This window comes from Gavialis gangeticus, unplaced genomic scaffold (genome assembly GCF_001723915.1).
Source record: "Gavialis gangeticus isolate Ggan-Ray unplaced genomic scaffold, GavGan_comp1, whole genome shotgun sequence".
NCBI classification, from domain to species: Eukaryota; Metazoa; Chordata; order Crocodylia; family Gavialidae; genus Gavialis; species Gavialis gangeticus.
The window spans coordinates 61,084,031-61,111,827 of NW_017729029.1; the positions used below are offsets into that span (position 1 = coordinate 61,084,031).

Genomic DNA, 27,797 nt, shown 5'->3' on the forward strand with positions numbered 1-27,797 from the left:
AAGGCTAACAAAAAAATTAACTCTGAAATAACTGGTGAAATACAATGAAAAAGAACAACTGATCTACTTAGGATGTGCACTTAGGTGTTCCACAAAAGAGACTAAATTCAACCTAAAAAGAAAGGATGCAGTAGCCGATGTTGATTCAATTTAAAATCAGGTGTTGTGGAATAATGTTTACACAATGTCAGAGCTTTGGACATGAACTTTCCTCACGGAAGGTGGTGGCCTTATCAGTAACTCCTTGTAGATGTAACTTTGCCAGGTGGGCTCCAAGGAGGAGGGGTTTCATCTTCAAGAATAACTTGGAGCTTCTTTTGCTTTTTCTCAATCAGTTCCCTTCTCTCTTTCCTTTCCTGTAAAAAAGAATAGGCTGTGTCAAAGCAGTACTATGTCAGGAAAAAATTAGGGGTTATCACTGTATCTCATCCTCTGTAAAATAAAATAAAATGAAATAAAATAATAATGTGCAATGAATCTAATGTACTACATATATACTTTAATTCAAAAGGGAGTGTCAGCATGCTAAGTAATTTCATGTCTTACTCAAACCAGAGCATAACACAGGGCAAAGCAAATAATACCTGCACTAGGCTATACATATTTTAAGTGTAAATTTCAGGAGGACTCCTAAATCTCAAAGTAAAACATACTGCTTTCATTAAAATGGAGTTTGGTAAGCCCTATACTGTAATAGAACAGGACTTGAACAATTAAGTTAAAAATATGCTTGTGTCATTTTAATTTTATATTAACACTGAAATGAGGTTTTATTTGATGGCTTCAAACTTTTGGGCATTGCGTAGTTAGAACAATGATGGGTAAGCAGAGTGCTTCCAATACTATGTTGTGCATGGCTAATTCACATTTTTCAAACAAACTATTACTATTTCACAATGTAATAAGTGAAATTTTAGTCAGGTCTGTTTTAAGATATTTACAATTTATTTTGCCTAGAATCTTGCTATTCCAATAATGGGTAGTTTTTGTGAACAGTTATTACTAGTACTCTTTATTCTTTGCCTTTTTATAATTATATTCACTAATATTTGAAAGTAATTTAAGAAAGACTTGCAAACACTGAAAACATCTATCTAACCAGGGTGATCTTCAACTTATACACTTACAAAATCTTAATTAATATAAACTTAAATGTCCCAACTGATGAAATTCTCAATTAAGATGGCAACCTCAATTTTATCAGTACTTCCCTTTAAAATGCTATACAATTGGGATTCAGCAGTCTGGTCTCGCTAAATATATACCCAAATATTTCATAGATTCATAGATGTTTGGGGCTGGAAGGGACTTCATGAGATCATTGGGTCCAGCCCGTCTGCACCTGGGCAGGAAAGATGGGGTCAGATGACCCCAGCAAGGTGTGCATCAAGATGATTTTAACATCCCCAGAGTAGGTGATTGTACCACCTCCGGCAGGAGTCTGTTCCAGACCCTAGGCACTCGAATTGTAATGCCGTTTTTCCTTATGTCCAACCTGAAGCAATTTTCAATCAGTTTGTATCCATTGTTTCTCGTCTTCCCCTGGGGTGCTGTGGTGAACAGGTGCCCAGACTGTGTGGAAGGTAGATAGTGGCTCTGCCTTGACTCCAGACCAAGCTGCCCCGCTGCAAGATCCCAGTGGGTCCAGAGTAGCCCCCTGCCCTGTCCTGCTGCACACTTTGCCGGCGCAGCTGGGGCCCGTCTTCATGGCAACCCCAGCCTTGTGCTATCACAGCACAGGTGGGGCTGGGGTCTCCATGGAGACTGGCCCCAGCCATGTGAGGAGGGGCTGCTGGTAAATGGAGTATGGCTGCTGGCAAGATCTGCCATTTTGCCCACCCCTGGGTTAAAGCGTAGCCCTGCAGGCTGGTCAGATGACTGGGGGCTGTCACATGACCAGGAAAGAGCTCAGGCCAAAGCTATATAAGCCAGTGGGAGCCAGCCAGCTCAGGCTGAGGCAGAGTGTAGGCTCCTGAATGCCCAGGAGACCAGAAGAAAACAACTCTGCAGGCCAGGGCACAGAACAAGAGAAAAAGACCTAGAGAAAAGGAGCCATGGGATAAGCAGACACACTGCCTCTATTATTTTTCTTTATTATAAACAGAAACCCTCTGGGCTATGTTGTAGTTTAAACCAGAGGTTTTGGATGAGGCTTAAAGGGGAGGTTTGGAGGCCTCATTAGTGCCCAGAGGCACATAAGTGCGTCAAGCCCTGCCAGGGGCAGGCTTAAGGCTCCAGTGAGTATTGAGTAGTAGTGGAGCCTGGCAAACAGCGCAAGGCACAGAGACATAGGGGACCGAGACCCTGGCACCACAGGTGTGCAGCAGACAGCAGCCTGGGGCCCAATGAAACGGAAGGAGGGAGCTGAGCTAGCACTTCAAAGCTAGGTCCAACACAGTGGGCCTAGGCTAGAAGGCCTAGCCACATTAAAGGTGCAGTGGCCAAATAGGCTGAGACTCCAGAGGTGACAACAGTTGTATAACACGTTCAAGGCATGGGGCATAGTGTAGGGATGGTATGGACCCACGCAATTCTCTCTTAATGCAGGAACTTCTCACCTTTGGGTTGTCTCTGGAGCACAGACCTGATCTGGGAAGCCCTGGGGCAGCCTCCCCTTTGAGAACCAAAAGAAACATCAAGACGTGGCAGGAAAGCAAAGGGGCGACTGTTCCTAGAAGTGGATTACAATAAAGAGGACTCTGGGGTACCTCCAGGAGTTCTCAGCTGCCCTGGGGATGGTGCCCTATTACAGCAATATTCAGTTTGAGGTTCCAGAATGGCTCACTTGAATTTTCCATCTTTCAGTCGATACTGATCTTGCTTTCCTGATTCCTCAAAATTTTACTTTCAAAACCAAAGGATTATGGTCCTTAGTTCAAGCTGCAAGTTAGTGCTTTAGGACTTACTAAAGGAATGTTAGGAATGATTTGAACAGGAAGGAATCTGACAATCTATCAATATTATTTTAAAAATATTTTTAAAAAAAGTAAATGCAAGATACTTGTGAGTTCTATATAAGTTCTGGATAAGCAGATCCTTTAACATATGATTTAATGTTCACTGTCTGCCATAATTATACATGTATTGTTGGATTTGTTTTCTGAACAATCATAATACCATCTGGATATATATCACTGGTTGTTATTACTTAACAAATAACACATTACAAAGGAATTGCACATATGTAGTCATATAAAACACTATACACTGCCATCTGTATGCAGATATAGTCTGATCATGTAAAGGTTTGAAAAAAAAAAAAGGCACAAAGCAAAGTACATACTCAAAGAGGAAAGTTACAGTTCATCTGGAAATCTTAGTTAATTCTCTGAATTCTGAAGTTTAGATTCCCAACCTTAGTTTGCACTAATCAAGTGTCTTTACAGAGTGAATCTCTTGGTTTTGACTGTCAAATTACTTTTAAAACCCTATCAACCGCTTTTGTCCTACTAACTTTACATCCCTGCGCAACAGGCACTCAAGTCATGTACTGGGTTTTTGGTTGTAGTCATGTTGGTCTAAGGCAGCAGTCTCCAAACTTTTTAAGTTGGAGATCACTTTTTGAATTAAAAAGCAACCCAAGATCTATCATGCACTGCCAGAACCCCCCCTCCTCCCCTGCCCCGCAGGTTAGTCTGTGGGGAGGGAAGAGGAGGGGCAGATTGAGGCAAAGGGAGAAAAAATTATTAGGGGGCAGTTTCCAACCAGCTGCCCCACTCCAGTCCTGCCTCCATCCCTGGCACCATATGGTTGACACAGGCCACCCCAAGCTCAGGTCCAGCAGCTCAGAACAATAAAGCAGCAGCGGGACAGTAATGGTGCTCGGAAGTGCTGTCTTTTGTTTGACGCGCAGTGCAGCTGGAACCCGCATCACAAACAGGCCCCCCGCACACACCATGCCACAAACAGGCCCCCTGCACACACCATGCCAGGGTGTGTGCAGCAGCGGGAGCCCCCTCCCCCTCCCTGCACACCTGGGCAAGCTGCCCAGGTTCTGACCCTCATCCGGCCTGCCCAGCCAGGACCCCACTCACCCAGTGGCGGGGGGGCATGGAGGGGGATCATCCTACTCACCTGGCAGCAGGGGATGTGGCTCAGCCCAGCCACATGCGTCCTGCTGCTCATACATCCTGCCACTCCCAATCATGGACCCTGTGACAGTCAATTTCAGTCAACAGCACCCCCAGACTGAGATCAACTGTCAGGCACTCCCTGATAGACTGGTAGATTGCGATCTGCCAGTTAGTGACCACTGGTCTAAAGACATAGGCAGGCAAGGTTCTTTGGGTAAATGTGGTATCTTTTATTAGACCAACTGAGTAGTTGGAAAACATTTATTCTCCTGAATGCTGCTCGTGTCCCTTAAGAAATTACTAAAATCCTCTCTTTCCCCACAAACAACACAGTTGTGTGCACACAAAGGTTGGAAGAAACATGGCCAATTGCAGAAGACAGACAGCTGGAAGCGAAATAGCAGCTATAGCTTGCTATACAACAAATAAAGTTTGTATTGAGGACTCTTTGGAGGTTTCCCACTCAACTATTTAGTACGTCTATTCTTTTTTCATTTACAGCGTCTGATAAGACTATACTCCACAGAGGCATGGCTGCAGCATATTTTTATATAGTTACTGAAACTTCAGGGAGTTTAAGAGGAAAAGTAATAAAGCCCATTTTGCAACACTGCCAAGCACTAGGCTAGATTTCCAACATACAAAAATCTTTTGAAAAATTCATTATCAAAATATTAATAAATCATCCAAATAAGGTATTTCCAACAAAGAATAGTAACAAGTCTGTTAATGCTTATGTAAGTCAACTCCTAGAGTAACTCCAATAATGTAATTATTTCAAGGTGTGCTTACTTGACAGTGTAGAAGGTACACTGTACATCAGTGCTCAATATTTTTAGGCTTCAGCTACTTCTTACATGATAAAGAAACTTGCTATATGAATCTTCAGGATTTATAAGTTTGAAAAAGTTCTTGGTAGAAATTTCACTGCTCCCCAGCTAGTACCAGGTCGGGCTATTAGCTTATATATTGCTGAATATTAACAGATGTACATAGGTACATTATTACTATGCCTAAAATAGATCTATATTTAGGATTAACATCACAAAATTAATAGGAACTCCACCAATATTGCGGTTAACAAATAAATAATTTATAAAGTATCTTTGGAAAATCTCAAAGCATTAAGAGAATGCAAAGGCATGTCTGTAAGCTCACTCAAAGCACAGCTTTGGTACTTCACCCCACAGAATAAATGTAGGTCAGTGATACTTATCAGAAAGTGATGAATAAATTGGGTAAAAGTAATTATTCCCCAACACTGTCTCTCTGTAATGGTCTAGACTGGCTTCAGTAGTGTTTGATGACTGATCAAGAGGCAAATGCTGTAGAAAAAAAACTCCATGTGTTCAACTAATGGCATGGGAAATCTCAACTCAGGGTTATCTTACTTTCTGTTAGATTTTTAGAAGTATTAATGAAAAGTTCTCAGTATCTTCCTTCTTAGGGCATTTATTTCCACAATATAAAAACTTTCCAATGGACTTAAGTTGAGATAAGCATCCAGAAGGGTTTCTAAAGGTATATACAAAATATACAACACTACAGTAATAACAATATTCTTCATTCTGTTGTTCATTTATATTTTAGATGCATTTAAGGAGGAGTTTTTAACTCCTGTTTTGTATTATTTATACTAAAAACACTATGTGAAAATTAATTCTCAAAATCAATTTTTCCCATTGATTGTTAGTGAAATTTTTAAAGACTATCATTGTTACTATTAGGTTTAAATTATTATTCATTTATCCTTGACATAAAAATTAATTTTACTTATTTATCTTAAAACTGATATTATTTAATGGATACAAACATTATTTTGATTATCTAGACAATAATTTGACAGCTTCAGTTAAATAAGTGTTCCTAAATTTATGGAAAATGCAACTTTTGTTTCTAATTATTGTCATGAAAAGCTAAACAGTACTCTGGCAGCAGAACATGGATGAGTGGATACCCTGTTGATGTGATACCTAAAATAATGACTCTTCAACTATGACAAAGGAAAGGACTGTGGAGATAGAGCTGATAAACTCTGTTCCTATTCAGAAAAGCAGCAACTAGCATGCCCAGTTAGACTCTAGTGCTGCAAACATTATGCAAATATGTAGATGTAAGCTTAGAAACAAATGAGGTCTTTCTCAGTTGTGTGTCAAATTGCAAACTTCATTTTGAATGTATGACACGGTTACTTTCTCTCTTTTCTTTTATACCCACATTAAGAGACAAGCCACAAAAGGTGAAACAGAAATTTTGGCATCCAGAATGAGTGTAACAATAGAAGGTCTTTAATCCTTGAAGACTGCTTATTAAATTGAGCACGCTGGTCAAAGAGATGGCTACTGTCCCAGACATGTCAAATTTGCAGAAGGGTGGTAACTAAGGAACAAATAACTTGGTGGAGGACTTTAATCACATGACAACACAGATCCAAAAGTCTCTGGACAAGGAGAACTGAATAACTTAAAGGGTTTTTCAACTGTCAATTTAGGGAGTGGAAAATCATGACTATAGGAATCAGAAACACTACTTGATTCAGAGGAAAAACCATGTGCAGGAGAGGGGATCCTGATCTTCTTAGAAGACTCTGATGTAACCTACAAGGGGGAAATTGGTTCTTGGAGCTCTTATAATGTCTGTGCATCTGTTACAGTTCTTATTCTGAAGAGTGGACACAGAGCATACCCCAAAAGTCAGATCTTTGGGAAAGGGTGTTCTCAAGATGATAACAGCATGGGACAAAGCCAGCACTTGCTCTGGGTACCTACGTTAACTGGGGTACCAGCTCTTGTTTCCATGACAGAGTAAACCTCTGGAAGGCTCTATGCCTAGGAAGCATACAATAGGAAAGAAACAGTGTTTTGCCTCACTCAGAGTGGGGGAAACTTAAAGGCACCCAAGTCCAATGTGGCAAGATCCAATTACAGTAGCATGGGAGAGCTCAACCAGTTTTATGCAACAAGGGTGCATAAACATTTGAAGTACTGCAGTCTTGGTGTGTCACAGAGCAACAGCACAGACACTGGGGAGAGGATAGTAAGCTCAACATCCCCCTTACCAGAAAATTATACTCCTTTGAGAGAACAACAGTACTCCCTTGAGTAGTTAGTGAAATCTTGTCCTGTTAATGTTTGTAAGAATAAGGGGCTCCTATGACTTCTTTATGCGATAGCACAAAAGTCAACCCTTTCTGCAGATGGATATAATTGCAAACTTCAATGCAACAATTTTTCTATATTTTGATTTATACAACCCCCCTCCTGAAGATTTCCTTGAATATAAATGCACTCACTTTTGCAGCTGGTGCTGCTGCTAGCCTTTCCTGGATCTGTGCTGTGCTGAGATGGCCCTTCAGAAGTGGCTGTTCCTGACATTGAATGGGAGAAGAGAAGACTGACTATAAAACTGAAAGAACCCTACCACACACAGGTAGGGAGAATCTATTTTCCATGTATGTCAGATACCATGTGCATATTGTACTGCATAATTATTTTGCAAAAGAACCCTCACAGAAATGGTATAAGCTGGTATAATATTGCCATCATCTGGTCACTTTTATAAAATCAAGAAGAGAACTGAAGATAATTCAAAATAACCTCACAACCTACTATATTTCTTGTTGTGGTTTTTGATAAAGCATAAAAAGTATTTACCAGCCATCTTTCATATTCCTCAATAGCCCTTTTATCCTTTTCTTCCCTCTCAGCCTGCTGAATTTCTTCGTTTTTCTTCTCATGGATTTTTTCTACGTTTTTTTGTTTAATAAATTCTTCCTTTTTCTCCTTCCTAAACATTAAGGGAGAAGAATAAAAGATACTCCTGAACAGATGAAAAGCTGATTAGTCAGATATCATTAGCAATGTCAGTGTGGATATTTTTATACTTACTGATAACATAATACATGGATAAGTTACAAGCAAATAAAAGTTTCTAAAATCTTTAGAGACATACAGGATGCATCTACACGATATGCTTACAGCAGAGTTGCCTAATTAGCTCGGCAGTAAAGCATCACCATCTACACGAGTGGTGCTATTAGGCTGGAGTAAACAAATTAACTCTGCCACAGGATAGTACTGCCCAACACAAGTACTATTCTGCGTTGGAGTTATTTATTCCACCACAATGCACGTGTAGAAAGTGACTGGGGCTGACTGGGGCATGAGGGTGCTACAGTACAGGGCTGCCTGTTGGCTAGACCCACACTGTCATACCCTTGTGCCCCAGCCAGCCCCTCCACAGCACACTGAACCAAAAGTAGAACAGCTCCAAGCTGGCAAAATAACCCTCCCCCGGCTGCCCCAGCTCAACATACTGTGGTCCCGGGTGCACATGTAAACATTGTGCCCAGAAGCAATACACTCCAGCATGAACTGTGCCAGAGTTTATTGTGTCACATTAATATCATGTGTAGATGTGCGCACATAGACCCTGCATCATCAAGATACGCACCTCCGTAACTGCATTGCCTTTTATATTACTGTGGCTTGGTCTTTCCTTTTTATTCCTGCCATCCTTTGCACAAAGTGAAATATTTATATGTGTATGCTCTGCAGGGGATCAACCTTGATGCTTATGTAAAGTACTCAGTACACCACCTGTTCTCATAAATGTAACAATGGATTTATTAAGCAGCTACATTTCACATACTACTGTATATGCCTTGTTTGCCTATGTTAAAACCTGAAGTGTGAAATGTTTCCATATTTCCCCCTAGCTCGCTAACAAAGTGTGGGATTAGTAGGACAAGATAATATGGAACAGTCTTACTTCTGAGCTGCAGTGTTTGCTCCTTCCAAGTCATTACCTTCTCACAAAGAGACTGTTCAAGCTACTAAACTGAAGGCAGCCGTGTGGTATGCTTTTGGAGGTGACCAAATGAGACAAAAGTAGGGCTACATGATGATGCAATGCATGAAAAGCCTGATCCTGTGATGCCCTGAACACTATTCCTTCTTATTCATCACAATGAAAATAGAGGAGCCTTCTCAGGCCCTCAGAGAAGATTTAATCAAGTATTGTCAACTACTTCCTGAAAAATGGTAGAGTTAAATGCAACTAAACTCTATGTAGTGATACCATTTTTCAACTGCAGACACGCTCTCTCTCTTCTTTTCTGCAATAACTTCTTCTTCTTTCTTCTTCCTGATTTGTTCAGCTTGTTTTTCTTTTCTACTTCGCTCTCTCAGATATTCTGCTTTCTTTTCTTTCCATTTTTCAAATGCCTGAAACAAAGTCCATATCCATTAGTAAAGTTGTATGGCATCTTTGTGTCACCCCTTTGATAAGTCTAGATGTTTTTATAGTCCTACACATCCATTTTTAAACTGTTCGCTTATAATGTTGCCTATTGGTAGCTCAGGAGATGAAACTGCTTTATAGAGAAGAAAGAATTTACTACTCCCAGATCAGGTCTCTCTGCTGTCAATGTTAGTAGCCTGATAATTACTTTTTCAATATAGAACATAAAGTATTTTATGTTCAAAAATCTAAGTCTCAATTAACAACCAGATATGAACATATTCTAAGAATAGGGAGGATTTATTGTCCAGATTTATCAATCTAGTTCAGGCTCGTCTCCTGTCGTGATTCATGAAACTATTACTAAGATCTGATGGACAGTATCTGAAAGACACATTTCACCTTACCTTTTGGGCTTCTTCTTTTTTCTCCTCATTCTGTTCTGCTGCTCTTCTTTTTTTCAGCTCCTCAAGCTTCTTTTTTTCAGCTAGTTTCTTTGCTTCTCTTTTTTTCATTGCCTTCCAGGCTTCAAATGATGCAATTGCTTCCTCTTTCTTAGCAGCTTCTTCCTAGATAGGAAATGCAAGTTTATATATTAAAAACTTTGCATATTGTAAACTCATTCTCAAAAGTTAGCATTAGACAAAAATATAATGGAAAGCAAAATGATAAGCAAAGAACGTTTTAAATTAAATGGTTCAACTGTGATTTGAACTACTGTTCAACCATGACCAATTTGTATGACCTAAAACCATGGAGCTGACTGCATTTTACAGAATTTGCTGCTTTAACATTTACTTTGCTTTACCTATGAAATCCATGTAAGAAAAACAACTAGGGAGAGAGAGAGTAGATAATTAAAGAAAAGAAATCTATTAATGGTGTAAATGTTGCTGTACACATGTACCTACAAAGCCATCAAGATGGGCAAATAACTCTTCAGAACTGTGACAGTATTACATTTTATATATGGAATAGAAAATATCTGATAACCATCATAATAAAAGTAAGATGACTGACCTAGATTGCCAGTAGCAGTTAAGAAGCACATAGTCAAAAACAAGAGAGGTGTATTGGAGTGGCTCAATTTACCTGGCACGTGGAAGATATAAATGTGCAGGGAAGCACTAGTCACCTTCCTCTTCCCAGCTATGCTCCTTACACAGCTGTAGAACTACTACATCTGCCTTCTGCTGGCAAAGTGGTATAAGAAGGCCAGAGCATAAGGAACAATCTTACTTCAAGTCAAGAACAGTTGGGTTTTGTTTCTGGGTTTCCTTTCCTAATACAGCAATACAGATCTAGATGACTGCTTCAGTGGCAGCTTGCTAAGCTTCCCTTTAGTCATGTATTCAAACAAACCTTTTCGATTTTGCTCCTTAAGTCTTCAGTTTTGTTCCTTTTAATTCTCTGTAGTTCCAGTAGAAAGACTCTTTTCTTCTCCAACCAATCCTATAAAGGAAAGGAAGAAAATGGGAGATGAAGAGTTTTAAACTGCAGCTAGAGATTTTGTACTATATTAACTAAATATAAACTAAATATAATAACAAACTATATATAACTAAACATAATAATTAAATATAATAATGTTACAACATTTGATGTTAAAAAAAACAAAACCTATAGACATGGGTGGATCTAGGATTTTGAAAAGGGAGTGCAGATGGTGTGATATATTATCACAACACATCACACATTTTTTTCCAGTTAAAAGAAACTAGAATCTTTACTAATATGCTGAGGGCTATATTATTCAGTTTAAGGTCAAAGTGAAAACAAATGCAACATTTCTGGAATATTCATTAATTTGCTTTATCACATATTGTGTAGGAAAAAAAACAAATTAGGCAAGAATAATCAAAAGATGTTGTTCCATTAGTCCTGTAGTTATTAGACTAAAATGTATATCTCTTTTTCAGATTCATAACAAAATCTAACCCTCCTGAGCCTCTTGATACTGTATCCTATTCTTCACTAAAAGTTATCTCCACACCTTAGTTGACATTCACCTGAGTTAAGATTTCCACACTTGAGTTAATGTTTTTAGGCAGAGTTAAAAACAGTTGGCAGAGCTGTGAAATAGGAACTAGATTATCAGGAACAGGTAACAAACAGCAGAATTGCAGAAGAAAATGTTGCTTTATTAGTGGAACATCAAGTCCATTAAAAAGGAGACAGAGTTGTTAACACCTGTGGAACAAAGTGTTTAGAAGGGATCAGGTAGATTATAATGAGCCATGAAGTCATTTGACTCCCTTATTATTGCCTGAATAGAAATGCTGCTGCCACTGTCAGGCAATTGGTCTTAAACTTTGGGTGGATGAAGAATCAAAAGGGAGATTCAACTGCACCGTGGCATCTCCTCTGAATCTGGCCCTGACCACAGGCAATGCTGTGAGTATTTCTGTTTTTATATACAAGAATCATCAGTTTTGTTTTATGCTGTAAGTAATAATTGTATTTGGAAGATACAATTACTTAAGTCACATTACTATGAAAAATAAGCAGCACATGAAACATCCTTATCAATTGCGTGGATGTTTAAAGAGAGAGGGAAAAAAGAACTAGGTTATTTTAATGAAGATGAATGCAATATTGCAAAAAGTGTTAAAGAAAAGGAGAAGAAGGGAGAAGTAGTAGCAGCAATACAAGTGAAACAAAATTCCACAGTTCTACCATCCAAGAAATTTTCAGTAAGTCTTCAGGAGAATGGTAACTGGGAGTAAAAAACGAAGAAAGAATATTATATGCGTAAAACTAATTTATCAGCTCCTAAGCCCTTCTATAAAAATATTTTTAAAAGAATAGTATTGTAAGTGTATCATGGCATGGTGTTTTTAAAGGCTTGAACAAATTATTCTAGTCATGTGGGATTTAGGGAAAAACCTAGACATAATTAAAAAATATCTGCAATTAAGCTCATTGAATAAGCCCATTGACATCAGTAGAATTACAGACATTAATACAGTTATACAAGTAGGCAAGTGCTTGCATGATCAGCCAAATTTTGTAGACTTAATCATGTTGCACTTGTGTTCCACCAAAAAGCTAAAAAATCTTAAACTGAGACCATTTATTGAGCTTCAGAAAATGGCTATGAATGGCAATGTACAAAGTATTTGAGCTTACAGAGCATTTAGAGCAAATACAAACTCCACAAATGTGTACAGGTATGTATATCTATTTTGTTAAGCAGATATGATTGTTGTCATGTGGAAACACCTTCTGATCAATATTTGGAACCACAATTGAAACTTATGCTAATATTAGCTACACAGAATGATAAAAACCACAAGGATTATGCTGGTACAGATATAATAATATTAGGTCTGATATCTAACTTTCTTTTTTTTACTTTTCTCATGTGCCATTGAGAATATATAAGCAAAAGGAATTGTAGCTATATAGTAATTATTTTTTAAGTACCAAATACAATAAAGTAAATTGGTTATTGAGTTGTGACAAAACATTTTCAAACATTAAATTGCGCATTAGTGTGTTTATTTCTAGTCCATATCAAACCTTATTGGTTCAGACTTTCTAGTGAAGGATGGCTAACGGAACCAAAGGATCATTAAATCTAAAATAACCAATATATTTAACATACATATAGATCTTGATTTAAAAACATAAGAGGCATTTATACTGATTGAGAAGAACCCTTTTTGCAGGGGATTTACTAAAGGTTACCTGATAAACAGCTGCCCGTAAGTGATCTGCTTTGTCAAGCTCAGCACTATATTTCTGTAAATGTTTATTGTCCAAGACCTTTAATGTACCCAAATATTGAGATGACGTAGTTGTAGATGGAGGAATGGCTTTCCCGGCTTTTTTCATATAGGTAGATGTCAGGGACCTATAAAACCAGCATTTCACAAATATATTAAAATAAGCTTTCCAGTAGTTCCACCATATGCAAAGTTCCATCCCTTCACACTAAGGTAATATCACAACTTTGATTACAATTTTGTTTTCAAACACTTTTAAATTTTCAGAGGGTGAGGGAGAATCTATTCCACATTTGTTCTTTTATGTGGAATTTGTCGTAGCTGAAACAAGCCAGTGCAGAATGTGAACTCCAGAAGCATAATCATTTTAATTAAATGAAGTGAAGCAAGCTTTATATCCTTTACTCCAGCAACCACAAGAAATCTGTGGGCTAGATTCACTTGTCACGCCAGTGGTAGACTCCAGTAAAAAGCCCCTGTGATATCTGATCTGCTTGGAAAGGTGCATCTGTCTCCAACAGCCAAGACCTTTCCATTGAATGCAAACTCCTGCAAAATCTCCAGTGGCCTGGGGTGAGAAAGACGCAAGTAACCAGTATGTTGTGTGGTTACCTTAAAGTTCTGAAATGGTACCCTATAGAGTAAGACCGTAAACTCTGACATAGAAGCATCTTTTTCTTACCTTCCTGATGAAGAAGGCTTCACTTTTTGTGGAACTGCTTGTTTTTCTTCACCATCTTTCTAACAAATGCAAAAGAAAAAAAATATTGTATGGCCTGTAAAACAACAAAACTAGCTCTACAGCATATAGCATGACAGTTCTGTAATACAGACTTCAGAAAGTAGCAGGATGCAAAAATATAAATGTAAAAAAGTGAACAAAACATTTTCTTTTATTGTTGAGGATTTTTATAATCAACCAAATGAAGCCAAGATGTACACACTGAGCAAATTCTTATAAATAAGAATGAGAATACGGTACATCTGTTACTGTACTCTTAAACAAAAACACCACTCATTAGTGTAACAGTTTAACAAAAGGTCTAAAGTAAAAGAGGGCATTGGATCCACAGCCTCAAATCATCAAAATCTCTGTTTTTAGAACTTCTGTTATAAGTACATTCTAGAATGGTAATGCCATCAGAGAGCCTAAAAGTTTCACAGTTCCCATGGATAGATGTCTTCACATTTCTGTTTGGCCTTAATGATTATGTACAACTACATATTTTCTTTTAGCCTGTACTATGGCATAAAAAACCTATTACATACCATATATTATTCAAATCATTGTAGGAAAGAGCACTTCAAACAAACTGGGTTCTAACTTCTGCTAGTATAAACTGTTCAAGCTAAATTAATTCATACTCTAGGGATCTGACCCAGTAAATTTTAAACTGCAGAAGCAGAACTCCTCATGTTGGCTCAGCCAAACTTTGTTATCTTTACCTACTTTTAATATTTATACAGTGAAAGTTCCCTCCTTCCTCTTCCTAATAATTGTTAATAAAGAACTGATTTAATCAAACTGTGGAAGAGATTACTGGTCTATCAAAGAGTAAAAAAGCTGTGCACATGCAAGATGGAAGCAGTAAGTTTCATAGAGAAACTGTTCATACACACTTCTAGGATTTTATTTGGTATTATGAAAAAAAATACATGTAAAGATACCATGATAGAGTCCTTTGAAGTACTCGCTGCAACCGTGCATTCAGGTTTATCATTCAGTGATACCTCCTTTATGCCATCGGTAATCATTTGCTTTTCCAGGGTTTGCAAATTTTCTTCAGGAGAGTCATCATTTGATTTGTGTAATTTTTTAGTTTTTTCATACACTGTAGTCATCATTAGTTCGATCACAGAGGGGGATTTTCTCCCATTATCTTCTAATGCCAAATCATTGCACTTGTCTTCTGTCTCAACATGGTCTAAAAGAGTGTATGAAAGGAAACCAAAATAAGGTTGGATGTTGCTGACATGCAGATTTTAAAACAAAATTTCCACCATATTTAAAAATCAGATTACAAATAATAACCTTGTAACAACTGTATTCTTTATTTTATGACAATCAGTAGCATGTTAGAGAGAGAATGTTGCAGGGCCGTTCTAAGCCATCTGATCAAATCCAGAAACAGTTTTAATGTAGAAACTAAGAGCAAGAAATATACAGATCATATGAAAAACTGTACCAGTATCTGCTGAGACATTAACACTTTGAATGACAGAGCTAACAGGATGAAGTTCCATGGGGACAAATGCAAGATACTATACATCTGGAGAAACAATCAAAAACCCAAATATAAAATGGGTGACACCTAACAGGATGGCAACACTATGGAAAAGGATCTCTGAGTCTTGGTAGATCAGACTCAATATGAGTCTACAGTGTGATGCAGTCACACAAAAGGAAAATGTGGTTTTGTGAGCATCAACAGAAGCATTAGGTGCAAGACATAGGAGGTGATAGTACCTCTCTACTCGGCACTGATTAGGTCTCATCTAGAGTATTTTGTGCAGTTCCGGGCTCCATATTTTAAAAAGTTAGAGACGGTGCAGAGGTGGAAAACCAAGACCATCAAGGGCTTGGAAAGCCAGTCACATGAGGAGAGGCTGAAGGAGCCAGGCATGTTCAACTCGCAGAAAAGGCGCCTAAGAGGAGACATGATAGCAGTCCTCATATTCTTGAAAGGCTTTCATAAAAGAGAGGAAAAACACCTTTTCTCTCATTACAGAGAGGAGGATGAGGATGAATGGCTTGAAGTTGCAAAGTAAGTTCAGATTGGATATAAGGAAAAAGTTCTTCACTGTTAGAACAGTGAGGTAGTGAAATAGTCTACCTAGGGAAGTTGTGGACTTTCCATCACTGGAGATGTTCAAGAAGAGGTTGGACAACCACTGGTTGGGGATGATATAGGCGTAGCTATGCTTATGTTCTGACTATGGGTATTTCCCACATTTCTGGGCTTTGGTTACCCCCACCCTCATGTTTTTTGCTACATGTTTCAGGGGGGTTTTAAGCCTCCCTCAGAGGCACTGGGTGTTGGCTAAAGCCAAGACTGGGGACTTTGACTGGGGTCTGCCAATGCTCCTGCTGGGATCGAAGCTGGAGGTTCCTGGCTAGAGGATCTTGTCCCTCTGCTCAGGGTCAGACCGATTACCATATTTGGGGTCAGGAAGGAATTTTACCCTATGGTCAGGTTGGCAGGGACTGTAGGGTTTTTGCCCTACCTGGGATCACTTTGCGCATATGCTGACAACATTTCATAGAAGCAGAACGTTGGTTGCCATGTTTCCCCTGCTTTACCTGTGGCTGCTTAGGGCATTAGGTCTGTGTTGTGTCAGGGTTGACGATAGTCTCTCACAGAGTTTAGATTATGGACTGTATAGGATGGTTTGGATTGGAATGATCCTGCCTCAACCAGGCGGTTGGACTAGTTGACCTCTGGAATTCCCTTCCAGCCCTACTTCTCTCTCATTCCATGATTTGGTTCACAGATATGATTTCCTTTTTGAAATAGGAAGCTCTGGCTAAAGAGCTACTGGTATCTATGTGCGTGTGGAACGGATTAAGATAAAACACTTATTACAATAATGCAGAAATGGACTAATCACCAATTATGAACTACTAAGTTTTGAATAGCTAAACAATAGGATTTCTGTACCTCTAAAAGAGTTTAGTGATAAAAGTCAAGAAAGGCTCTCCTCACTTTCAAATTACACTGCTTTAACCTGTTTTTGTTAAATTCCTGGACAAAGAATAAAAGATTTAATTAAGAGTTCAGTGCAACAAGATAAGTTTCTGCCCCAATTTAGAGCAGAGTCTTCAGAGATTGGGAGTATAAAAATATGGAGAAATTCTAAGGTGTGAAAGTTGCCAGAAAACCCAAGGCTCTAAAGAGAATTTTAAGTGTGGACAACTTCTGAATTTCCCATCTGTGATATCAAGATAAAATTTGCATATTCATGTATGACCTTCCAAGTGAAGTTATCAGAAGCCTTTACAAGTTTTAGCTAAGCTGCATCTACTCATGTTATTGAATCACTGGATATGGTACTGGACTGTTCTTTGATCTGCTACTGATCAACTGAATGGCTTTGGGTGACTCACTTTTATTTTTGTGCCTCAGTTTGTAACATGGATATCAAATTACTAATCACTTGTTTTTTCTAATAGCTACCTGAGAAAAGTGCTACACAGGCACTGGGTATTATATTTTCTTTGGTAGTTCAGACCATCACTTCTTCCTTGAAAGCCTTCCACTTACTCCTTTACTGAAGATCACAGCATCAAGATCAAATTTCTCAGCTTGTCTTTCAAATCCCTTTACAAGTTTGCCTGACTAGCTCAGTACTGTTTATTATGTTATCTTCTTCTCTCTGCTCCACTAGTGAAGTTACCCTTATTATTTTGTCCGTCTCTAACTATGACATTCCAGAGTTAACATGTTCTCCACATTCTAATTTCTCCTTAATTTTTTCCTTATTTGCGATGCCCATAAGCACTAACCTGAATGAAACAGATTTAGCTGTACAACAGTTTACCTCCACACTTACCAGAGAAAGGGCAGCCTGAGAAAAACAGTTATCTTGGTTCAGTGTGATCCATGGTAAACCAATATAAATTTAAAACCCGTGTAACTTTTATTTGTCCACACCATGACATGACACAACAATCACCATTCTGTATGTTACATCTTATTTTTCACCCTTTGACCATCACATCTATGTTGTAAACACTTTATGCTACAGAATGTCTTTAACAGAGTTTATACAGTATGTAATATTGCAGGGCCCCAATCTGGTTGGTGCCTGAAGAAATTATTCAAACACTACTAACAACAGTCTCTTACATTGGGTTTGCCTGTGTTAGATTTAAAGCCTAATTTCCTTGGGCATGAACTACTTTCATGCTTTTGTCATGTACAAGGCAGACCCAAAACAGTATTTAGTATTCCCTTTCAGTAATGATGAAAATAGAAGGATTAAGAACTTAATTAAGTTAACAAAACCAAGGTTAAATACGGGGATCAATGCTTCCATAAAACAAGCCATCTACTGTGTACAAAAATGTGGCCAAGGGTTTGTTTAGTTACATAAACAAACTTCCCAAACTGTCTTGCTAAAGATAAATATTATCTATTTCTTTTATACCGTGTTTACCAAACTATTCAAATCTGTTAATCCTTTTGACACAGGATTAGCATGTACCATCAACATTATTTCAATGTGTTAGCATACATCTTAGAAACCACCTCTTCTGCAAAATGACACTAATTATATATAATATATATAATAAAAGGCACTTATTTCTAAGTTAAGTTTTTACTTGGCTTTATATAAACAAATGTGTGTGTGTGATCTGTGTGTATAACACACACACATACATATATAAACACCTGTATGACCAGTATTTTGATTTCTACCTTTAGGGAGAGATCCTTCTCCACACATCAACAAATTAGAATCTCCAGGTTTCTCATCAGTTGAAGGAAAATTAATACGTAATGATGGTGAAGAGCTTGTTAGCCACGGACCCTTAAAAACAGAAAGGAACAGCCTAAAGTAATGAGAACTAGTCACAACAAATCTAAGTCAGTTAACTGACCCGTAAAAATAAACAATTCTATTCAGTATTTATTTAAAATTCCTTAATGAAAATACGACTCCTGTTTTTATGTGCAATGAAGTCAAGAAATTGATTTAATAACATTGCAAAACTCACTGTGGGTTAGGATCAAAGTCTGCCTTTCACTAATGAAAGAAGGAAGAGCAGCGATGATGTCTTGTTCAACCCCTACCAGAAGAATCCAACTTACCCAGACAGACATTTTCCCCAAGGTAAGAAACAGCACCAGAGAGAATAGTTCAGTTTGCTGCTGCTGTTTTGAGTTTTAATTTGGTGCTGATGAGCAGTATGTCCACTAGCCAGTTCAGGGCTAGACACAGACCATTGTCTTTTCTGGAAATTTTGACAGTGGTGACATACAAGCTAGATGCACTGTCTAGTGTACTGCTCTATCCCAAGGAGGATCTTGTTTCCTAAGTACCCAAGGGTTCCTTATTCATCAGGTACAGCTGGAGATAAGGTTTGGACTGTAGTAAGTCAACCAGGTCAGAGAGTTGTATCCCTTGAGTGGCTCAGCACTAGCATGCTCCCTCAGCCTCTTAAGCTCTGAGCAGCAAATCTCAGTGCTGGGAACTGGCAGGATGTCCCATTTTGAGCATCTATGAACTTTGGTAGAAATCTTACAAGACAGAGAAGTCTCAGGGCCCAATAATGGGGTTGGAGCCTATGCTTTTTAGGTTCGCAAGGTATGTGTTGTTCACATGGGCTGAGTGAGTCTCAGGGATTCTTATCTCTTTCATGTAAGTCCTTCCTAGGTTGAGAGGATCCCTGCTTCTGGCATTATAACAAGAAGGAAGGTTCCTAGAGCAGTTTCTGAATAGCAATCTGCTTCCTGGATCAGCAACACTGAGAAGACACAAATTTCTCTAGCATTGGAGATGTCACTCCACATTGATCGCCAGTGTTGGAGGGTGTACAATACCGTTGAGGATCTCGACCCCAGCATGCGTGGTCAGAAAGGGGGACAAGGGAATCATGCAAACGAAACAGTCAAAGCTTATTCTTTGTCCTCACTTGTTTCTATTTTGAATAACAGACAGACTGAAAAAATGTCAAGAATGTGGTTCTCCCCCAGGCATAACAGGCAATTTGGCTGTCTGTCTGAACCTGAAATTAAAGCCATCACAGAAAAGACAGTCTGAACTCCAGAGACTGAGCATAATCAGACAAACTCACCAATAAGAATATGCAAGTGGACAATTACTCAAAGGAAAACTATTTCCTTGTATGTTGATAAAGTGATCAGCAATACATTTGAACATTCAGTGTCACAGATTACAGGGCTGTAGTGCACAGAAACTCAGCCTTTTTTCCAATGCAAGATGCAATGTTTTAAAATGTGATTGCAACTCCCCCTGCGCCTTTCTTTCTTGTTATGGCAAGCTGTATCACAACTAAATAAAAAGGGGGCTATTTTACAGTCCAGAATAGATGAATAAACAAAATACTTTCACATATGCAAGGGGTACTCCAATAATACTTTCACATATGCAAGGGGTTCTTACCTCAGGACTAGGGCATTCAGAAAGTACTCTTCTCTCAGATGTTATTAGGTCATTCAACCTAGTGAGGGAGGATGGTGCAGAAAATGAAGATAACCTAACAGTAGAAGTTGTTTTATCTTCTGCTCTTGTGCTATCTTTATCTTTCACAGGGCTGCTCCTTCTTAACACACTTCTTGGTTGAGGTGATGGTTTACAATGATCTTCCAGTAGATGAATGCTGATATTCTCAGCTGAAAATGAATAGTGCTATTTTAATACTACCCACTAATAAGACATTTGATTTAATATGGTCTATTTTGTTCATTTATATTCAACAAACTTTCTTCAGATAAATTTCTATCTTCTGTAAACAGACAGCAGTAACAGTAGGTCAAATATGCATGATAGACTACATTGGAGTGTACATGCAGTGTTAGATAATGTCTAAGACTGCAATTTGTTGTGGGAAAACTTTCCATTGTCATTATACTCTATTTCTTTTATAGGTTCTACTGGATTAGTTTTTATAAAATTATGCTAATTCTTCTACATAGGATAGAACAGACCAAATTGGAAATAAATACAGAGGGGCACGTTGGTTTCCTGAGGTATTCTCATGTTTGTATGCAGCTATCTGTTCTTTTTATATTAAAAAAAAATATGTGTTCACAAAGAAATAAGGTGCACTGCCAAGGAATGGAGTGGAGGAGCCTCAGAACAGCTACTACATTCAGCATGTTTCCTGATAAACATAACTTAAAAGTGGTGCAGAGCTAGTGCCCCTTTCAAACATAATTCAAGCAGCAGTGGAAGGACAGACACTCTATTTGGCAACTGTCACAAGCACCACATTCCCTTGAAAAAGATACAGCAATGATATTGGGCACTCACCTTGCAAACCCTGATGCATCTAAATTTTACCTTCAAACCTACAGATAGCCATGGAATTGCTGGTGCATGTGCATGACAGCATAAGAATATAAAATATAAATTAGCACTAACCACAATGTCATTTTATAAATCACATTTTATTAACAGGTCATAGCCATCCACACCACTTAAATCTCAGTGTGACTCTTAGTGGCAGTCTAATTCAATTAAAAAGGCTTTCCAAAGTTTTCCTTGATATGAGTGAGTTTGTTCTAAGCAATAAGTCATTAAAGATTAAAGATTCTTCAGAGCTGATTCTTCAGTAGACAAAGAGGTTAGGTATTAAATGGTGGTGTAGCTGCTTTTTAGATTAACAAAAAAATGTCTAAAGCTGTATATTTACAACCCCACAGTCATGTTACACACTGCCAAAAGGGTCTAAAGTCTTATATTTCTAGATTCAAATATCTGAAGCTTGGCTGACACCATGAGATGAGGAACATTACAAAGTGTTTGGTAATGTTTATCATGCCCTGTTTATTTCAAGTCTGTCTTTTCTCATCATTAATCATGACTAAACCAAGGATTTATCTCAAAGTAAAATAACTTGGGAATCTTACAAAAAAAAAAAAGCTATAGTAGGATAAAAGCTCAATTTCTTATCATTTTAAGATACTTTATGACACCTTTAATTTTTTTTAACAGAGATGATTTGCAAAATTTCTAATTTTGCCTTCTACAATAAAAAAACCCCCCTCAAGATTTTGCAATGGAAAACAAAAGACTGTTTGATATAAAGAAAACCAGGATGAAACTGGCTGCATGTATCTTTAGATAAAGATCACAAAACCAAATCTATATTTTCAAAATAAAGTTCACTTTTGAACTGCAAACTGGGGAATGCAGGAAGATTTTTGGGCCACAAATATCCTATGACTTTTTCTCATTCAGACAGAGTACTGTGCAACTTCAACACTGGTGTAAGCTACCCAGTATTGTTAATATACCTACCTGCATGTTTCAGGGAGCTGTATAATATTTAAAAAGGTGAATTTAAATTAGTTTTTAATATTAGGGATGTTGAAATCAAACCCAACATTGGAAAAAATGAGATCTTTCTTTAACATTATTTTCCTTTTAAAATATGACAATATGCATCTATAAATAGAGGCAATAGTATTCACATGCTTGATTTTTACCTGAAAATGATGCATTTTTTATTCTGTGCTCTCTTGGTTTTGGTACTGGTTTGTTTTCCTCTTCTTTTTGAATAACTGATTCCCTTTTATTCTGCAGCTCAGCCACAGGCAACTCATTCTGATGGTCACCTTCTTTGCCATCATAAGTAATTTCTTCAGTGACTGAAAACTTTTTATCATCTTCTCTGTCATCATCACCCACGTTCTGACTTTGCAAATATACATTTTCATCTTTGTAATCACTCAAATTTTGACTTTCCACAATGATCACTTGTTGAGGTTTCTCTTCATCAGTTGTTGGAAAGAAGCCATCAGCAGTTTCCTTTTTCAAAGGGTTTACTTTCTGTGGGGTCTCCTCATCTGAGAAAGAAACCTCAAAATCAACTGACTTCTTAAGTGAATTTTCAACAGCTGATATACTTTCAGGAAGTTCTTCCACGGTACCTGAAAATGGTACATTATCAACTTCTGTACTGAATTTGTATTTCATGTTTTATAGGAATATAGGATTTTTTAAAAGAATATATTATTCACACAACCTTAGCTTATATCACTGTCTTCCCCATCACTCCAACAGTGAACAATGTAAAGCTTTATACTCTGCTTTTTTTCTCTCTGTCATTATCCTGCCTTTTCCATTCTGGACCTTATGCAAAATAATCCTTGCAGTCTTTAATAATTAAACTACCACCTGTCACCAGATTCAAAAGACTACTCAGAACCTCACATATCCACTACTACAAGCAAAAAAAGTGACAAATAAACAAAGATGTGCACTTACTAGTAATGAGCAACCATGAAACCTTATTATTGGAATCCTAGTGATTCCATATCCTCTCCAATTACACTCACTAGTTGTGTCATATCTAAAATTAAATTATAAACTCTTCAAATAAGACATGGTCCTGTCCCCTATGTTTTGCAGTTCCCCAAAACATAGTTTTCGTTCATTAAAACTTGTTATGCAACCTTACCCCCATTACTAACAATGACTCTGAGCTTTTTCAGGGTTCAAATCCTAAAGAACACTGTAACATGTTGAACAGAGGATGAGTCCTGCTGTGCAATATGTGCATGAAGGGATGCCAATTCAGGCCAAAGAATTTTTAAGGGATAACTGTGGTAAATAACAACTGAAACAGACTTCATGTAGATGAAATCTTTAAAAGTATATTATGACATACAGAACACACATATTGCCCTTGTTTTGGTAGTGTTCGAGTAATGTTGTAGCCATGATGGTCCAGGAATTGTAAGAGTCAAGGATTTTTGTGTGATCCGTTCAACTTAGATGAGATGTTGGGTATCCCAGGACCCTTCCTCACGAATACTCTTCCTGAGGAAGGGTACTGTGATACCTGAAAGCTCATCTAAGTCTATCCCAACCACTCAGTTGGTCCAATAAGCGATGCCATCTACAAAAAATCTCTGCCTCTCTCATATTACAGTAAGCAGACAGAACTCCATACTGGTTGTTAGTTGATATTTATTAAGGCTGTCTTAGGAAAAAAAAGAAACATCTCTTTAAGATATCCTTGTACACTTTGATGGAGAGCGAACAACAATTTTGTTCTGATTGATGTCACAGAGATTCTTTAAGGTTCATAATTTAAAGTGTGATTAAAATGTGGAATCTCTGGACATTCAATCATGTTCCCTTAGTGAAGGGAGAGAGGTGAAGAACATAAACAAAATACATTTGAAGCCATCTGCCTTACTGCTTAACATGTCATCTTCATCGGTGTCAAAGTCATCTGAGTAGTCAGCTGTTTGCTGTCTTGCTGCACGAGCAAAAACTGCTTCTTGTAGCTCATCCTGAAATATTTTAATAAATAACTTTTGCTCAGAAGTAAAGCTCTCTCTTAAAGTTCTACACTAATTTCCCCACCCAAAAAACTTCTGAAACAGTAAAAATATGAATCCAGTCAACTAAGGATAGACCTGATAGATAAGTAAAAATGGTCTAGTGTAGTGCTTACTAGAATGTTTACAGGTTAACCACTTTTCAGAACATTAAATCAACTTGCAACTGTGTCAGGGTTATTGAAAGCCTATGCATGTAAGTTAATATAGCTTTCAAATCCATCCTTAACAATGACAAAGATCTTCATAAGATGTCATATGATTAAATTATTAGTAATATTAACAGGTGAAGTACCTCACTAACAGCTGAGTTAGCATCTAGTGAAATAAATGAGAAGATTCATTTCTCAGAACTAATGTTTCAAGCTCTGCAAATACAAGCAGTCATCTCTGCATCAGTAAGGGCTTTGTTACATATTACACTAAGCTTCTCAAATACTGATTGCTATTAAAGTTAGTTTGAGTTTAGTGTAGTCACACATTCAGGCTAAAAACCTTCGCTGACTGTCCCTGACCCTGACCCTGACTTGCCACTACAGAGCTGGTGAGCAGAGGGGTCTGACTAGGATCTCCAGCTGTGAGTTGCTGCTACACGCCTTGTGAGCCAGGACAGGCTTCTACTGGGGCTGCGTGAAGCTTCAGTTGCTGATTCAATTTGGAAGAGATTCGGCCCAATTTGGTGGCTGAATCTCCGAATCCAAATCGAATCAGGAGACCCTTTAATGTCTCTGAATCAAATCAGAACCCCCCAAATTGATCTGGAGAGATTTGGAAAGATTTAACAATTTGGATAAGACACAACTTTAAATGTTTTTTCTACATACCTCAAGGTACTAAGTGGCTCGTGAATGCTGAGATGGTGGGCGGATGGAGCGTCCCACAGGAGCACAGTGGGGGGGCGCTCCCCAGCTTGCTCAGCTGCAGACCTGGAAGTGGACAAGAAGCACTTATGGTCCACTTCCAAGTCTGCTGGGGAAGTGCAGGGGGGCCCCCTGTTGCATGAACCCAGAAGTGGACCAGAAGTAGTTCCAGTCCACTACCAGGTTCATCACGGAGCATGTGGGGGGACTCCCCATGCTCCTGTGGGAGGCTCCATCTGCTCCACCATCTCAGCATTCACGAGCCGCACCTGGTACCTCAAGGTATGTAGAAAAAATATTTAATGCTGTGTCTGTGCCCAAATCCCTGATTCTCCAAATCAGCATCAAATCTTCAGATTCTGATTCAGCCACAGGGACGGTGATCTGAATCAAGTAATTGAATCACGGTCCCCAATTTGGGCCAAATCCGAATTGAATATGGCCCATTTCGCACAGCCCTAGCTTCTACCCCTGCTCTAGGTGAGGGGGTAGTTTGGAAAGATGGGTTGTGGGGGGGTGGGAGCATGAGGCTGGCAGGGCGAAGAGTTTAATGATGGTACTGGGTAGTGAAATGGGAGGTGGAGAGGCAATGAGTGGGAGTTGTGGCTAAGGGCTAGGTGGTGAAATGAAGGAAGTCTGCTGCTAAAGTCACTGGTGGAAGGAAGGAAGTCACTGAAGGAAGTAAGTGAAGGTGCTAAAGGATAAAATAAAAACTAGCGGTGCACCAATAAAGAGTTGCTTGCCCAAAACCGATAGCCAATTATTAACCAGCTATATTGACTGATACTGATCCAATATCAGATTTACAGGAATGCAGCTGGGCAGCTGGGAGAGTAGTGCCCTGCCAGTAAGTCTGTGGGGGGGAAGTGGCCTGTGGGAGAAAAGGGGTAGGGAGGCAGATTAAGGCCACCACAGTGAGGAAAGGGGTAGGGGTCGGGGTAGGGGTAGGGGCAGGCACTGCCCAGCCAGGGCAGTGAATGCGACCTTCGGTCTGGGAGTGGGATGGAACCATGGGAGGCTCATCCAGGGGACAGAGGGGGGTAATAAGGGGGTACAACAGGGTGGGGAGGGGGCACAGCTCCCCATTGCTGTGCACACCCCCAGGGGAGGCATTGGGGGCATGTGCCCCCCCAGATTTGTGTACAGGGCATGGGTGGGAGGTGGCAGTGCTGGGAAGAGTAGCTATGAGGAATTTTGGGGTGGCTATAGCCCTCAACCCCCAGTGCTGCCCCTGCTCAGGGCACTCCACTCTCCTGCCTTTCCCTCAGGAGCCCTGCACTGGCTGCATGTCCCCTGCGCACTCCTCAGTGGAGGGCTCCTGAGGGAAAGGCAGCAGAGTGGAGTGCCCTGAGCAGGGGCAGTGCTAAGAGAGGACTTGAAGGGCTATAGCCGCACCAAAATTCCCCATATCCACCCTTCCCAGCACTGCCACCACCTGCCCTGTATAGCTGAGCCCACCCAGCACCTGCCAGCTCCAAGCCCAGCCCTGGCTCAGTCCAAGAAGCTGGCATAGCCCCTGGTCCCAAACCCATAGTGGGCAGCCTGCCCTTGCCATGCACACAAATCCGGGGGTGGGGGGGCACATGCTCCCCCTGTCTCCATCAGGGGTACATACAGCAGCAGGAAGATTCAACCCCTCCCCCTGAAAGCTAGCCAGTAGGTTTCCCTTGCTTTATGCAGGTTCTTATGCAATGACCCTTTTAATACCAAAAATTTGTTATATGCAAGGTAAATGCACTCTTATGCGATCTGTGTGGTGGAAGCCCGCAGTCAGCTGCTTTTTGCTGTGCATTGTGGAAGTGACACAGCAAAATATAGTCTCCTCTGTGGATCTGTGCTCCTCGCTCGTTGTCTGCGATGTGTTTATGCAGTTGCCATCCCCATTATGACAGTGCCCTATGCTTGTGTGTACTATCTGCTGTTGGCAAGTACCAAAATTGTCTTTTAAAAGTGGTAGAAATGGCTCTGGGGGTCAGTACACTTGACGTCTCAGAACATATCCTTATTTGTTACATTGTAAAGTGGGTTTCCTTTATGTGAATTTGAGTTATGCACCGTTTTCCATGACCGTGTGTACAGCATGCAGTGAGGGAAACCTGTACAAGGCTCTCATAGGGTGCCCTGCCCACAGCGCACTGGACAGGGGTGCACTTAAACAGCGCACCCCTGTGCACCCTTTAGATGGCCTTGTGTAGTGTCTGCCACACAATGCCATTTAAATCCATCTCTGTCTGGGCAACAGACCAGTGCAGTGACTACACGTGACCATACGTTAGTGCATATTCCATACCTACATAGTGCATAGACCATACATGTGACCATACATTAGTGCACAAGAGGCTGATACTCCCAAATTCATGGCACTAGGAAACTGCCAACCTGAAACACATGCACTCACACAACACAGGGCCGGACAGAGAAATGGGCGAACTGGTGGCCACCCAGAGATAGGACAGAAGGGTGACCCGAAACCGGTGAAAAGAATTATTATTATCAGTGAAGGGGGTCCCCGATACTGAAAGCTCCCTCGGGGCCGCCAGGAGTCTAGGTACGGTGCTGCTTCCCCCCGAAACATATACACACACGTTGACCCCAGGGTGCAGGAGGTGCGGGCGATGCCTGGCTCTGGGTCTGCCTCGCGGGCCGGGACGCACCTGGAAGGCGCTGCGCTGGGCCGCCGCGGGCCGGGACATGGCTCGGGGCGGGCTCTCCCGGGGCGACGCAGCACTGCCCGTGGGACTCGCGGCCCCTCGCTCGTGTGCCCGCAGGGGAGGCGCTCGTCCTGTCTCGGCCCGGCCCGGCGATGAGTGGCACGGCCACGCGATGGATGCTCAGGCCACCGCCGCACTGACCGGG

At 39.8% G+C, this 27,797-nt stretch overlaps 1 protein-coding gene across 1 annotated transcript; it reads right to left on the bottom strand.

The window, feature by feature from the left end:
- Nucleotides 1-27,797, bottom strand: MAP9 (microtubule associated protein 9). The gene is made up of 13 exons (XM_019521685.1): nt 27,596-27,797; nt 23,937-24,033; nt 22,219-22,662; nt 20,171-20,400; nt 18,463-18,574; nt 14,711-14,967; nt 13,725-13,783; nt 13,005-13,170; nt 10,677-10,766; nt 9,722-9,883; nt 9,153-9,298; nt 7,727-7,859; nt 1-356 (listed from the first exon to the last, which is right to left on the bottom strand). Exons 1-13 carry the CDS (start codon nt 27,632-27,634, stop codon nt 234-236), a joined length of 2,058 nt encoding a protein of 685 aa, XP_019377230.1. The 5' UTR covers nt 27,635-27,797; the 3' UTR covers nt 1-233.

Bases quoted from the DNA above. Each gene is read 5' to 3' on its own strand.
- MAP9 (XM_019521685.1), bottom strand. From the start codon at position 27,634: ATGTCCCGGCCCGCGGCGGCCCAGCGCAGCGCCTTCCAG. The intron at 18,575-20,170 runs GTAAGAACCCCT...TCTGTTTTTAAG, and splicing joins CTGAATGCCCTAGTCCTGAG to GGTCCGTGGCTAACAAGCTC. The intron at 7,860-9,152 runs GTATCACTACAT...CTTAATGTTTAG, and splicing joins GTGTCTGCAGTTGAAAAATG to GAAGGAGAAAAAGGAAGAAT.